The 14,753-nt window shown below is 61.8% G+C and overlaps 1 protein-coding gene across 1 annotated transcript; it reads left to right on the top strand.

Moving 5' to 3' along the window:
* The first annotated feature begins 1,207 nt into the window (after positions 1-1,207).
* On the top strand, positions 1,208-14,024 carry LOC135976690 (mucin-22-like). The gene is made up of 10 exons (XM_065573717.1): positions 1,208-1,277; positions 2,355-5,881; positions 6,374-6,447; positions 6,848-6,990; positions 7,454-7,722; positions 8,221-8,294; positions 8,739-8,881; positions 9,371-9,495; positions 11,198-11,344; positions 13,246-14,024. The coding sequence occupies exons 1-10, from the start codon at positions 1,208-1,210 to the stop codon at positions 13,300-13,302; spliced, it is 4,629 nt and encodes a 1,542-aa protein (XP_065429789.1). The 3' UTR covers positions 13,303-14,024.
* The last annotated feature ends 729 nt before the right edge of the window (positions 14,025-14,753 follow it).

Here is a 14,753-nt window from a genome sequence, read left to right as displayed (position 1 = left end):
CAGGTGAGCTGCTGCAAACACAAACCTGCCCAGTAGGTGGCAGCGTCGCTCGAACAAGGAGCTGCTGTCCCTCGCCGAGCCCCTGTGCTGGGGACACTGCCGGGGTTGCTGCTCTCAGACCTTTCCACGCCCATCTCAGGGGGAGGTTCTGGGGGGCAGGGCCCCAGGGCTGCGGGGAAGGCTGTAGAGGCCAGGGCCCCAGGGCTCAGGGGGAGGTTCTGGGGGGCAGGGCCCCAGAGCCAGCGCAGACCTGGGTGACACTAAGCAAAGTTCCTGGGTTATGTCCCATGTCACGGATCCCCAGGCCCAGAGCTCTTGCTCCGCTCTGGGAGGAGCCCGTCAGTGTGTCAGCCCCTCGGCTTCACCACCTCCTGGGACTCACCTCAGCGCCTTCAGCACCCCTGGGTCATGCCATGAGCTCCCTGCAGGGAGTCCATCCGAGTTGGACCCCAGAAGGAGACTTGCACCCCCAAAGGCAGCACAGCACCCCGACTCTGCAGGGACTCTCAGCCAGCGGGGTGACAGCAGGAGGGTTATCGGTGTCTGGACACAGCACAGAACGGCCTTAGTTACCACAGAGACCAGAAAGTTACAGCAAAGTCCAGCGGGGTCAGCCCAGAGCTCAGAGCCCTCTGACCCCTCTTCAGTCTGAGTCCAGAAGCTTCCCCTGGGCAGCCCACACTTACCAACCCCACCTGGCCCCTCCCCAGTCCTTTGTCCCCCAGCCGCTCACACCCAGCTGGCCCCTAAGGAGGGGGGACAGCCAGGGGCCTTTGTTGCTAGGTGCCAAGTGCCCAGGCAATTGGAGTGGCCATTGTGGTCTGGGACTCTCCCTGGGCCCCCAGGCAGCTCTGCGTGGGTCAGGCCTGGGTCTCTGGGTCTCTGCAAAGAGCAAACAACCCTTTCCCCCACCTGGTTACCCATGCACCAGATAAGGGAAACTGAGGCACGGACAATAGTCATCCAAAATATGAAAAATTCCCATTGCGTCACAGCCCAGCCCGCTGGGTGCGGCCTCCCTCCCTCCCCACCTGCTCGCAGGTGCTGCTATAAAGCTCCAGCCACAGAGCCGCTGCCAGTTCCCAATTCCTGGATTGTGGAGAGCCCTGCGGGCTAACGGGAGGCGCAGCCCCATCGAGCGAGGCAGAGAGAGACAGAGCCCGGTGCTGGGACACTCGGGGCCGAGCCCCCCACCTCACCACCTGCCATGAAGCCCCGAAGTCTGGGCACAGCTGCCCTGCGGCTGGGTCTAGGGCTGCTGCTGCTGCTGGCCACAGGTGAATGGCACTTGGAGCCGGATCGGCCCCACCCCGGGGCTCTGGGCTGCGCAGGGGGTTGGGGGAGTCGTGGAGTGGGGACGGTGGAGGACCCAGGGCAGGTTTCTGTCCGTTCCCTGTATGGATCCGAGGGGTGGGGCCGTGGCTCAGCAGGTCGGGCAGCCCCAGGGCCCAGCTCTGTTCCGCTGCCTTTAGCCGCTGATCTGCCCCTCGGGGGTGGGGGTGGCGGGGACAAAGGGCGAGTGGGGCCTGATTGTCCCAGACACTGTAACCCCCCAGAGTATCACGAGCAGCGCCTGGCACTCCTGGGGTCCCCTCTGCCCTGCCCATCCCAGCCAGCCCCACAGCTAGCTCCGCACAGGGCACCACGGGGGTGGGAGAGTGGGGAGCTCTCCAGGGAACCCAGGGGGTGGGGGGAGCTCCCCGGGGACCCTGCAGGACTTGTCTCTGCTGGGGACCTGAGGCAGCTCCAGATGTGACCCCAGGGGCTCCTGACACCCGGCTCCACACACCGAGTCCGACCCCAGACACGGGGCTCAGGGAAGGTGCCTGATCCGCAGCGGGGCTGAGCTATGCTGGAGCCCACGTGAGCCCCCACATCAGGGTATTTGGGCCCCCACAGCACAGCCTCTCTCCGAGTTCAAGCTGGGGGTGGGGGCCCTGTGCGCCAGGCACTCTGATCACTCCCATTCAACCGGCAGGGAGATCGTCAGCACGGCCCCGGGACCTGCCCCCCACGGGCCAGCCCGGGCTCCTGCAGGGCCCCCAGGGGACACTGACGTTCCCCCTCCTTGTCTGACTCCTGCCTTGGAGCGGCTTCATCCCCTCGGGGGTCACCAGCTGCCCCCCTTGTCCCTGTGACCGTCCAGGCCTTGGCTGAGCCCTGGGAGTTTTGGCCTTGCTAGGACCTTGTGGCAGTGAGTTCCCCAGGCTAGTCATGTGCTGTGTAAAATAACTGCCACGACTCATGGGCGCCTGATGTCCCAGGTGCCGCGTCCAGGGACTTCTGCTCCTCAACTGTGCCCCACATTTTGTTCTGTTTTCTCTGAATTGAACGATCCTCTGTCTACACCACAGAAAACACATCTGCGACCACTACCAGTGAGACAACCACCAGTGAGACAACCAGTGACACGACCACCACCAGTGACAGAACCACCACCACAGACGTGACCACCACCAGCGAAGCGACCACCACCAGTAGCATGGCCACCACAACCGACACAACCACCGCCAGTGACACAGGTACCACAACCCATGTGACCACGACTGGTGACACAACTGCCAACAGTGACAGAACCACCAACAGCGACACGACCACCACCAGTGACACGACCACCAACACCGATGACACAACCACTATCCGTGACACAACCACCACAACCACCGCCAGTGACACAAGTACCACAACTGACGTGACCACGACTGGTGACACAACTGCCACCAGTGACACAACCACCACCAGCAAAGCGATCATCACCAGTGACAGAACCACCACAGATGTGACCACCACCAGAGACACAACCACCACCAGCGAAGCGACCACCACCAGTAGCATGGCCACCACAACCGACACAACCACCGCCAGTGACACAGGTACCACAACCCATGTGACCACGACTGGTGACACAACTGCCAACAGTGACAGAACCACCAACAGCGACACGACCACCACCAGTGACACGACCACCAACACTGATGACACAACCACTATCCGTGACACAACCACCACCAGTGACACAACCACCACCACCGACGCAACCACCGCCAGTGACACAAGTACCACAACTGACGTGACCACGACTGGTGACACAACTGCCACCAGTGACACAACCACCACCAGCAAAGCGATCATCACCAGTGACAGAACCACCACAGATGTGACCACCACCAGAGACACAACCACCACCAGCGAAGCGACCACCACCAGTAGCATGGCCACCACAACCGACACAACCACCGCCAGTGACACAGGTACCACAACCCACATGACCACGACTGGTGACACAACTGCCACCAGTGATAGAACCACCAACAGCGACACGACCACCACCAGTGACACGACCACCAACACCGATGACACAACCACTATCCGTGACACAACCACCACCAGTGACACAACCACCACCACCGACGCAACCACCGCCAGTGACACAAGTACCACAACTGACGTGACCACGACTGGTGACACAACTGCCACCAGTGACACAACCACCACCAGCAAAGCGATCATCACCAGTGACAGAACCACCACAGATGTGACCACCACCAGAGACACAACCACCACCAGCGAAGCGACCACCACCAGTAGCATGGCCACCACAATCACCGCCAGTGACACAAGTACCACAACTGACGTGACCACGACTGGTGACACAACTGCCACCAGTGACACAACCACCACCAGCAAAGCGATCATCACCAGTGACAGAACCACCACAGATGTGACCACCACCAGAGACACAACCACCACCAGCGAAGCGACCACCACCAGTAGCATGGCCACCACAACCGACACAACCACCGCCAGTGACACAGGTACCACAACCCACATGACCACGACTGGTGACACAACTGCCACCAGTGATAGAACCACCAACAGCGACACGACCACCACCAGTGACACGACCACCAACACCGATGACACAACCACTATCCGTGACACAACCACCACCAGTGACACAACCACCACAACCGACACAACCACCGCCAGTGACACAGGTACCACAACCCACATGACCACGACTGGTGACACAACTGCCACCAGTGATAGAACCACCAACAGCGACACAATCATCACCAGTGACACGACCACCAACACCGATGACACAACCACTATCCGTGACACAACCGCCACCAGCGACACAACCACTACCAGTGAGACAGCCACCACCAATACCATGACCACCACCAGTGATGCGACCACCACCATTGACACAACCACCACCAGCAACAAGACCACCACCAGTGACATGACCACCACCGATGACACAACCACCAACACCGATGACACAACCACTATCCATGACACAACCACCACCGGTGACACAACCACCACCACCAACGCAACCACCATCAGTGACACAAGCACCATCACTGATGTGACTAGGACTGATGATGCAATGGCCACCAGTGACACAACCACCACCACCACTGTGACCATCACCAGTGACACAAGCACCACCACCAATGTGACCAACACTGGTGACACAACCACTGTCCGTGACACAACCACCACCGGTGACAGAACCACTACCAGCAACGCGACCACCAGTGAGACAGCCACCACCAATGATGCGACCAGCACCAGTGACAGAACCACTGTCCGTGACACAACCACCACCAGTGACAGAACCACTACCAGCAACGCGACCACCAGTGAGACAGCCACCACCAATGATGCGACCAGCACCAGTGACAGAACCACCTCCAGCGACACGACCACGACTGGTGACACAACCACTATCCGTGACACAACCACCATCAGCGACACAACCACCACCGGTGACACAACCACCACCAGCAGCACGACCACAACCGGTGACACAACCACCACTGGTGACACGACCACCACTCGTGACACAACCACCGCCACCACTGTGACCACCACCAGTGACACAAGCACCACCACCAATGTGACCAACACTGGTGACACAACCACTGTCCGTGACACAACCACCACCGGTGACAGAACCACTACCAGCAACGCGACCACCAGTGAGACAGCCACCACCAATGATGCGACCAGCATCAGTGACAGAACCACCTCCAGCGACACGACCACGACTGGTGACACAACCACTATCCGTGACACAACCACCATCAGCGACACAACCACCACCGGTGACACAACCACCACCAGCAGCACGACCACAACCGGTGACACAACCACCACTGGTGACACGACCACCACTCGTGACACAACCACCGCCACCACTGTGACCACCACCAGTGACACAAGCACCATCACCGATGTGACCAACACTGGTGACACAACCACTCTCCGTGACACAACCACCACCGGTGACACAACCACTACCAGCAACGCGACCACCAGTGAGACAGCCACCACCAATGATGCGACCACCACCAGTGACAGAACCACCACCAGCAACATGACCACAACTGTTGACATGACCACTGTGACCACCACCATGACTGTTGACACGACCACTATCCATGACACAACCACCACTAGTGACACAACCACCACCACTGTGACCACCACCAGTGACACAAGCACCACCACCAACATGACTACGACCAGTGACACAGCCACCACCAGTGACACAAGCACCATCACCGATGTGACCAACACTGCTGACACAACCACTATCCGTGACACAACCACCACCGGTGACACAACCACTATCCGTGACACAACTACTACCAGCGATGCCACCACCACCAGTGACGCGACCACCACTGATATGACCACCTCTCCCCACAGCAGCACCGACACGACCCCGGCCCCCAGCCCCTCCACTGCAGTCGAGATCCGTTTCTCTCTCTCGTTCCGCATTGTGAACTGGAACTTCAACGACTCCCTGCTCAACCCCAGCACCAGTTACTACAGGGATTTATATTCCAAAATCCAGAGCCTGGTGAGCACAGCAGCCCCTCCCTCCCCTCCCGGCCCCCTGCCCCTGCCTGCCAGCTGGGGGCGGCTGCCAGCCCCAGGCTGGGGGGCTCCGCGGGGAGCTCCATCGAGCTGCCGTGTGATGAGCCTTCGGTGCTCTGGTGGCTGCTGCAGTTCGGGTCCACAGACAGAGACCCCACGGAGCGGGGAGGGGAGACGCCACCACCCCACCCCCAGGCCCAGCCCTGGGCACCAGGCCCCTCAGCCCCACAGTCCCCTGTCCTGGAGCAGTGAAGGGAGAGTCCCTCAATCCTGTCTGGGGAGCCCCCCTGACCTCCCTGGGACCCTGCCCTCTGCTCTGGGCCCCTCTGCCCCTCTCCAGCCAGCTCTGGGGAGACACCCCGTGCACCGGCACCACAGGGAAGAGCACAGAGAGGAGCAAGGAAGGTTGGAGCACCCGGCCCCCTGAGCCGGCTGGGGTGCTGGCAGTGACCCTGTTCCCCTCTCTCTGTGACAGTACGTCAATATCTACGGCTGCCCAACGTGTCTGAATGGACAGAACTACCTGGGATTCACTGATCTGCGTTTCAGGTACAGTGTGTGCCATGGGGCTGCCCCACCTGTGGGCAGGGGAGGGGGCAGCCTGCTGCCTCCAGACTGGGCTTGGGGGGGTGAGAAAGGTGAGGAGAGAGAAGCTAAATCTGTGTGACCCTGGGGTGCCATGTCAGACAGCCCAGAGCTTTGGTTGCCTGAGGCCGTGCTGGGTGGAGCTGCGAGGGGCAGATGGATGGTGTGGGGACGCCAGTGCAGGGGCAGGTGGGAATGGGGGAGCTGGCGCTGGGGCAGGTGGGAATGGGGGAGCCGGGGCAGGGGCAGGTGGGAATGGGGGACGCCAGGGCTGGGGCAGGTGGGAATGGGGGAGCCGGGGCAGGGACGCGGGAAAGGCCGGGGCCAGACCCAGTTAACTCCCCCTCTCCGGCACGCTCTGCAGCCAGGGCTCGGTGGTGACTGAGTCCGTCCTGCGGTACCGAGTGAGCAACACCAGCATCAACGCCACCGGCATTGAACAGCAGCTGACACAAAGGCTGGACGGCCAGAACAGCACAGACGGGCTCGAGCTGGACAGTATCCGCGGTGAGCAGGCTCCAGTCGGGCCCCACAGTGTCTCCACAGCCACGTGTCCCGGGGCCCCCGTGCTGGGGGCTCAGCCCATGGCTGACGGGGGCTGGTGTCCATGGCCCTTGTGCAGAGCTCTGTGGAGACGGGGCTGCCCTCGGGGGCTCCTCCAGCTCCCAGCAGAGGCCCCTGGCTGGGTTGCTTTGGGGTGTGTGGAGGGTGCCTGCCCTGCCAGCCCAATCCAGCCTGTATTTGTCCCGGGGGCGGGGGGGAGGGAGAGCTGAGCCCTGAGAACTTTCGGCCTCGCTAGGACCTTGTGGCAGTGAGTTCCCCAGGCTAGTCATATGCTGTGTAAAATAACTGCCCCAGATTTGTGGGCACCTGCTGCCCCAGTTGCCCCGTCCAGGGGTTTCTACTGCTCGCCTGCACCCCATATTTTGTTCTGTTTTCTCCTGAACTGAATGGACCAATTCTCTCCTAGGCACAAAATTGGGCCCCACCATGACCACCCCGCCCCCCAGTGACATGACCACCCCGCCCCCCAGCAACACGACCACCCCGCCCCCCGGGAACAACAACACTCCAGCCCACACCAGCAAGACCACCACACCCCTCAGCACCTCTATTACGACCCCGGCCACGATCCATTTCTTTCTCTCGTTCCGCATTGTGAACTGGAACTTCAACAACTCCCTGCTCGACCCCAGCACCAGTTACTACAAGGATTTATATTCCAAAATCCAGAGCATGGTGAGCACAGCAGCCCCTCCCTCCCCTCCCGGCCCCCTGCCCCTGCCTGCCAGCTGGGGGCGGCTGCCAGCCCCAGGCTGGGGGGCTCCGTGGGGAGCTCCATCGAGCTGCCGTGGGATGAGCCTTCGGGGCTCTGGTGCAGTTCGGGCTCCACAGGCAGAGACCCCATGGAGCGGGGAGGGGAGACGCCCCCACCCCACCCCCAGGCCCAGCCCTGGGCACCAGGCCCCTCAGCCTCCTGTCCTGGAGCAGTGAAGGGAGAATCCCTCAATCCTGTCTGGGGAGCCCCCCTGCCCCCCCCTGGGACCCTGCCCTCAGCTCTGGGCTTCTCTGCCCCTCTCCAGCCACCTCTGGGGAGACCCCCCGTGCCCCTGCACCCCAGAGAAGAGCAAGGAAAGTTGGCAGGGGCCAGGGCAGATCTGCCAAGCTGGGTGCTCCCGGCCCCCCTGAGCTGGCTGGGGTGCTGGCAGTGACCCTGTTCCCCTCTCTCTGTGACAGTACAACAAGACCTACGGCTGCCCAATATGCCCGAATGGGCAGAACTACCTGGGATTCACTGATCTGCGTTTCAGGTACAGTGTGTGCCATGGGGCTGCCCCAGCTGTGGGCAGGGGAGGGGGCAGCCTGCTGCCTCCGGGCTGGGCTTGGGGGGGGGAGAAAGGTGAGGAGAGAGAAGTTAAATCTGTGTGACCCTGGGGGTGCCATGTCAGACAGCCCAGAGCTTTGGCTGCCTGAGGCCGTGCTGGGCAGGTGTGTGCTGCCCTGCAGGGGGCGGGGGCTGGGGCAGGTGGGGGCATAAGGGGGGTGGTTCAAGGGGGTTGTGGGTGGGGCAGCTGGTGCAGGGCCCAGTGGGTAGTGTGGGGAAATTGGTGCAGGGCCAGGTGGCAGGAGCTGGGGGGCAGATGGATGGTGTGGGGAGGCCAGTGCAGGGGCAAGTGGGAATTGGGGAGTCAGGGCATGTGGGACTGTGGCGCGGGAAGAGCCAGTTAACTCCCCCTCTCCGGCACGCTCTGCAGCCAGGGCTCGGTGGTGACTGAGTCCGTCCTGCGGTACCGAGTGAGCGACACCAGCATCAGCGCCACCAACCTTGAGCAGCAGCTGACACAAAGGCTGGACAGCCAGAACAGCTTTGATGGGCTCCAGCTGGACAGTATCCGCGGTGAGCAGGCTCCGGCCGGGCCCCACAGTGTCTCTGCAGCCACGTGTCTCGGGGCCCCTGTGCTGGGGGCTCAGCCCATGGCTGAGGGGGGCTGGTGTCCATGGCCTTTGTGCAGAGCTCTGTGGAGACAGGACGGGGCTGCCCTCGGGGGCTCCTCCAGCTCCCAGCAGAGGCCCCTGGCTGGGTTGCTTTGGGGCGTGTGGAGGGTGCCGGCCCTGCCGGCCCAGCCCAGCCTGTATCTGTCCCGGGGGGGGAGGGCTTCTGGGCCCCCTGGCAGTGCTGTCCTCGCTGACCCTGGGCTGGGGCTGGGCCCCCGGCCATCACACTCAGCCTCTTCCCAGCACCCCAGGGCCAGCCCCCTTCCAACAGCCCCTGACTGTCCCTGGCCCTTCTGCCTGGCCAGCTGCGTCCCCTGGCCTGGGCCCCTCTCCTAGGATCCCTCCCCTCCGGGTCCTCCCCAGCCCCTGACTGCTCCTTCTTGTGTTTCAGCCAACTCTGGCAGCTCTCCCCCGGCCACCTCGGCGCCAGCCCCCCTGGTGCCTGGCTGGGGCATCGCCCTGCTGGTCCTGGTCTGCATCCTGCTGGTGCTGAGCATCGTCATCTTCATCCTGCTGGTGAGTGCCCCCCGCTGCCCCTCCCTCCGGCCTCAGGCCCCCCTCCAGCCTCTCTGCTCCCTGCCTGACCCCACTGTAACGGGTTCCCCCCCCTTCAGGGTGCCACTTGCACCTGGGGTACCACTGAGCCCGCCTGACCCACCAGCCTGGGCTCCCTCTCACACTGTGCTGCTGTGACAAGTTGCTAATCTCTTCAAGTTTGCTCTTTCCCCAGTGCACACCCTGGCAGGGACACACCCAGCTGCAGCTGTACACACAGATGCTGATATCAGCTCTGCATGGGAAGGCCCAGCTAAGGAACTGCCCAGTTACTCAAGTGCACATCCCCCTTTGAAGGGTAAATCCAAAATTATGCCAACTTGCACTGCACAGAGAACTGTACAGCGCAAGCTCATGAAATTTGCCCCCTCCCTCAATGTGGAGAGGAATAGACACAGGTGTCTGCCCCAAGTTATGATTTCCACACACTGGTTTTAGACAAAAGAAAAACAAGTTTATTAACTACCAATGATAGATTTGATCTGATTATAAGTGATAGCAAACAGATCAAAGCAGATTACCTAGTAAATAAACAATACTGCAAACTGAACTTACCACACTAGGTAGATAGGATATGAATTAGTCAATTCTCACCCTGAGTGATAAACAGGTTGGCAGATTCTTAAGGCACAAGCTGCCTTTGCTTTGCACTTGGGTTTCCAGGTTTTCATACACAGGCTAGAAATCTCTTAGCCTGCGACCATCACTTCCCACAGTTCAGTCCTTGCCCCTCAGAAGTTTCCAGGTGTGTTGTTGTAGGGGGAGTGAGGTCCCTTCATGATGTCATTTTCCCCCTTCTATATCTTCTTCCCACTTGCTGGAAAACTCTTTTGCTTTGACCTGGGTCAAACAGTTCCCATTATGCAGTGCTATCTCTGAGAGGTTTCTATTGTACACAGTTCCTGGGGTAATCCTTGTGTTTGTGTGCATTTCCTCAATAAGCCCATAGGCGCCAACTTTCCCCCACGCCGATGGGTGCTTGCACCCCCCGCCCCTGCCCCACCCCCATTCCAACCCCTTCCCCAAAGTCCCCATCCCAACTTGGCCCCCTCCCTGTCCCTATTGGACCCCTTCCCCAAATCCCCGCCCTGGCCCTGCCTCTTCCCGAGCGTGCTGCGTTCCCCCTCCTTCCCCCTCCCTCCCAGCTGTGTAAAACAGCTGTTTCGTGGCACAAGCACTGGGAGCTAGGGGGAAAAAGCGGTCACGCAGCGCACTCGGGGGAGGAGGCGGAGGTGGAGGTGAGCTGGGCGGGGGGTGGGGAGCCGCCAGTGGGTGCTGAGCACCCACCAATTTTTCCTTGTGGGTGCTCCAGCCCCGGAGCACCCACGGAGTCGACGCCTATGAATAAGCCAACAACATTGTTTGGCCTTTTTACTGTTGTGCCTGAAAGGCTGCTTGTGGGTTTTTTCAACCTCATAACATGTTTCAGTAACTCAAACATAGCCACACGTCATACCTTCACATACGACGATAACACGCACAATCCGGCGAGATATTACTGTCTAGCAGATCAAGACTTTTAAAATGACACCTCACAAGGCAGACTTTGTACAAAGCACATCCTAATTACATGACAGTGGTGAATATTGGGGTGCCAGGGTGTCACACCCACTATCCCTCTGCGCCCCCCCCCCCACTCACCAGCCTCCTCTCGCCCGTCTAGATCGTCTCCTTGTGCCGCAGGAGGAACCGTGGGGAGCTGGATCTGTTCAGCTCACAGGCCTCGTACCAGCCCACAAGCGAGTACCCCACCTACCACACCTACGGGCGCTTCAGCAGCCCTGGCAAGAAGCAGGACCCCTACAATGACGTAAGCAGCGGGGCCTGGGTCTGCCCTGGGTGCTCCCTTACCCAGCGTGTGCCCCAATGTCTGTCCCCATACACTGCCTGGGTGCATCCCTGGATGCCGGTGCCTGGTACCTGGCAGCCCTGCCAGGCACACGCTGGGGGTGCCAGCGGCAGGCGCTAAGGGTGGATGCCCCTCATTGCTCATTGGGGCGGGGGTTGGGGAGAGATGGGGTTGGTCAGCTCATCCCAGAAAAGAGAAGAACACAAACCCGTGTGTGTGGTGGTAGCACAGTGCTTCCCATGGTCCTAACTGTGTCCCACCCAATGCACCCCCCCGGGAGAGCTGGGGGGGTGTCAACAGCACAAGGGCTCCCAGAGCCAGAAATGTGTGCACGGGACCCTGCTGTACTAGTCAGCTCATCGGGGGGGATGTGCAGGGGGGATGCGATGTGCGGGGGGGTTATGGGGTGTGATCCTGTGGGATTATAGTGCCTGGTCTTGGTTTGGTTATGGGGTGTGGTTCCTGGGGGCGATGCAATGGGGGGTGGGCCTGGGGGATTATAGAGCGAGGTCCTGGGGGGTAGTCCTGGGGTGTGGGGTGCATGCCTTGGGGTGAGGGCAGGGGACTGGCCTGGCCAGAGCCAGGGGAAATGTTGGGGTCAGAGGGTGGTACTGTGGGTGGGGGGCTGGGGTGGGGGGGGGTTGGAGGGATGGTCAGAGGGTGGCTTCGGGATGGCATTGGGAGTGGGGGCAGGGTGAGGGTGGGGTGATGGAGTGGTGGTGGGGTTGCAGGGTGGGGATGGGTGTGGGGTCGCAGAGCGAGATTGTGGGGCAGGGAGGGATGGGGTGGGGTCACAGAGTGAGGTTGTGGGGCAGGGGTGGGGTTGCAGGACGAGGTTGTGGGGCAGGGATGGGGGTGGGGTTGCAGAGTGAGGTTGTGGGGCAGGGAGGGGGGTGGGAGTGGGGGCAGGGTGACGGTGGGGTGATGGAGTGGTGGTGGGGTTGCAGGATGGGGATGGGGGTGGGGTCGCATCGCAGAGCGAGATTGTGGGGCAGGGAGGGATGGGGTGGGGTCGCAGAGCGAGGTTGTGGGGCAGGGGAGGGGTGGGGTCACAGAGTGATGTTGCGGGGCAGGAGTGGGGGTGGGGTTGTGGGGCTGGAGTGGGGGTGGGGTCGCAGGATGAGGGTGTGGGGCAGGGAGGGAGGGGGGTGTAGGTGGGGCTGATGCCTGGCTCGGGGAGAAGTCGCTCTACAAATGGCACCGTGGCAGTGCCGGCTGTGCCCCTTGCCCGGGGCGGCCTGGCTGGGCTCTGCCCCGGCACCGTGCCTATGGATCCCAGGCGGCCCCGCTCCTGCCCCGGGACGGGGGTTAGTGTAACTCTCACGCCCGGCTCGGGGCTCTGGCAGGGGGCAGCCTGCCCTGACGGAGCCTGGCTGGAGCCGGGCCTTGCGCTCCCAGGGAGGGACGCTGGGCTCCCTCAGCCGAGCCCATCCCTGCTGGCCGGTGGGAGGCAGCCGAGGCCTGGGCTGTGCCCTGTGCAGAGCCCGGGGTGACAGGTCCCTCGGGGAGGGCGGCTGGGCTGGAGCCGGCGGAGTCTGTACGTGGGGCTCTAGTTTTCCCTCCCCTGACCCGTGGGGACCCGGCCGCCCTCGGTGGGTGGCTGGTGCCTCCTCGGCTCCACATCTCTCCCTGGAGCGGTCCCTGAGGCCTCTCCCTGCTGGCAGGGACGGGGTGGCCGGTATCGAACGTCACTGGGGTCTGTTCGCCAGGGCTAGGCCCAGTGATTCCCTCCCCGGGCCCAGAGCCCCGGTTTCCATGCCCACAGGGGTACGTGGTGGTTGCCTGGCTGGGGGTCCTGGTTGCCAGGTAACGGTGGATTGGCCCAGCCTGGCTCTAACCCCATCCCCTCTGCTTCCTCCCAGATCGCTGCTGGCAACGGCACCAACGCCTTCTACGCCAACCCTGCCATGTCGTCATAGGATCTCTAGGGGCACCACCCGGGGACCGGCGGGAGCAGAGCTCCCACCATCGCCATGTGCTTCCTGCAGCTGGACTCCAGGGTGCCGGGCAGGGCCGACAAGGCAGCCCCGGGCAGGGGTTTGCTGCACAGGAGGGAGGGGTTTGGATTCAGTGTGGCAGGGTGGGGAGGGGGTGACTGCCCCCCCCCACCCTGCAACCCCTGGCCCTGCGGGAGGGGGAGCTGCTCCAGTTCCGATTGGGCCATGTGGGGCAAGCATTAATGGGGCAAATTGCTCCCCCACTCCACAAGGGAGGGCAGAGGGACTGCCCCATATATCCCCCCGCCAACCAGCCAGGGCAGTGCAGAGAGGAGCCCCCCCATACTGCCCTGAGCTGTGGATGGTGTGTCTGCCCCCCTGCAATCTGGGAGCCCTCTCTGGCCCAGCTCCCGCGTGTTCCCAGGAGGTGGGAGCGAGTGTTGGAAGGACCCTCCTCTGCCACCCCCCAATTCCAAACGCCTCCTGCCCCCAATCACTTGCCAAATGCCGTATCCTGCCATGAGGCCCCCAGTGTGCAGTGTTCAGGTTCCGGGGTCGCGTTTGCCTGCACCGCTGGCCTGGGGCTCTGTTTTTATACCTGTGATCTGTAACCACTTGGCTCTGTGACGGCCGCCCCGCCATGACGGGGGGTCACAATGTCCTTGGGAAGGTCTGTGTTTATAGTGCTGCACAATAAAGGGATCTGTGGTGAGTCAGGCTCTAGGCTGGTTTTCTCCTGCACCTCTCGGACCTCTGCTTTGGCAACGCTGCCTGCAGGGTGGTCTAATCAGCTCAATGGTCCGTGGGCAGGGGGCTGTGGGACCATCCCTCAGAGCCAGCACCACCCAGCTCACAGCCCAGCCAGTTATCCCTCCATCTAGGGCCAGGGTACCCCGGCCTCAGGTGCCCTCTCCTGCTCCGACAAAGGGGAGCTCAGCCCCTGGTGAGAGCAGGGCAGCGAAACGCACCAAGGAAATGGCTGGGCAGGTGTAAAATGGACTCAAGGAAAAGTCTGGCTCTGAGACTGGCCTCGGTGTGACCAAGAACCCTGGCAGTACCCAGAATCCCCGGTGTTACCCAGAATCCTGCTGGGCAGCACGTTGGCAGTACCCAGAATCCTCTGGGTGTTACCCAGAATCCTCTCGTCAGCGCCAGCGCTCTGTCGGGTATTTCAGTGGGACTGAACTGCAGTAAATGGGGTTTCACGGCAGCCACATGCAACCGGCAATGGCCCCAAAGGCAAATTGGACAAGAGGAGGAGGGGGCCATAAAACCATCATGAGGGGCCAGAACAGACCCAGCTGCCCTCGCACCAACAGTAGCAGCTTTAGAAATACCTGTGAGCTGGTCCATGGCCGACATGCCCCCGTGGGCCCCCCCCCGGTTGCTTGAACCTGGCCTAGTGCACTGACCTTCCTGAGCCCGTCGTCTCT

This window comes from Chrysemys picta, chromosome 20 (assembly GCF_011386835.1).
Source record: "Chrysemys picta bellii isolate R12L10 chromosome 20, ASM1138683v2, whole genome shotgun sequence".
Taxonomy (NCBI): domain Eukaryota; kingdom Metazoa; phylum Chordata; order Testudines; family Emydidae; genus Chrysemys; species Chrysemys picta.
Note: the sequence above shows the minus strand (reverse complement) of the source record. Positions and strands in the feature narration are given on the sequence as shown.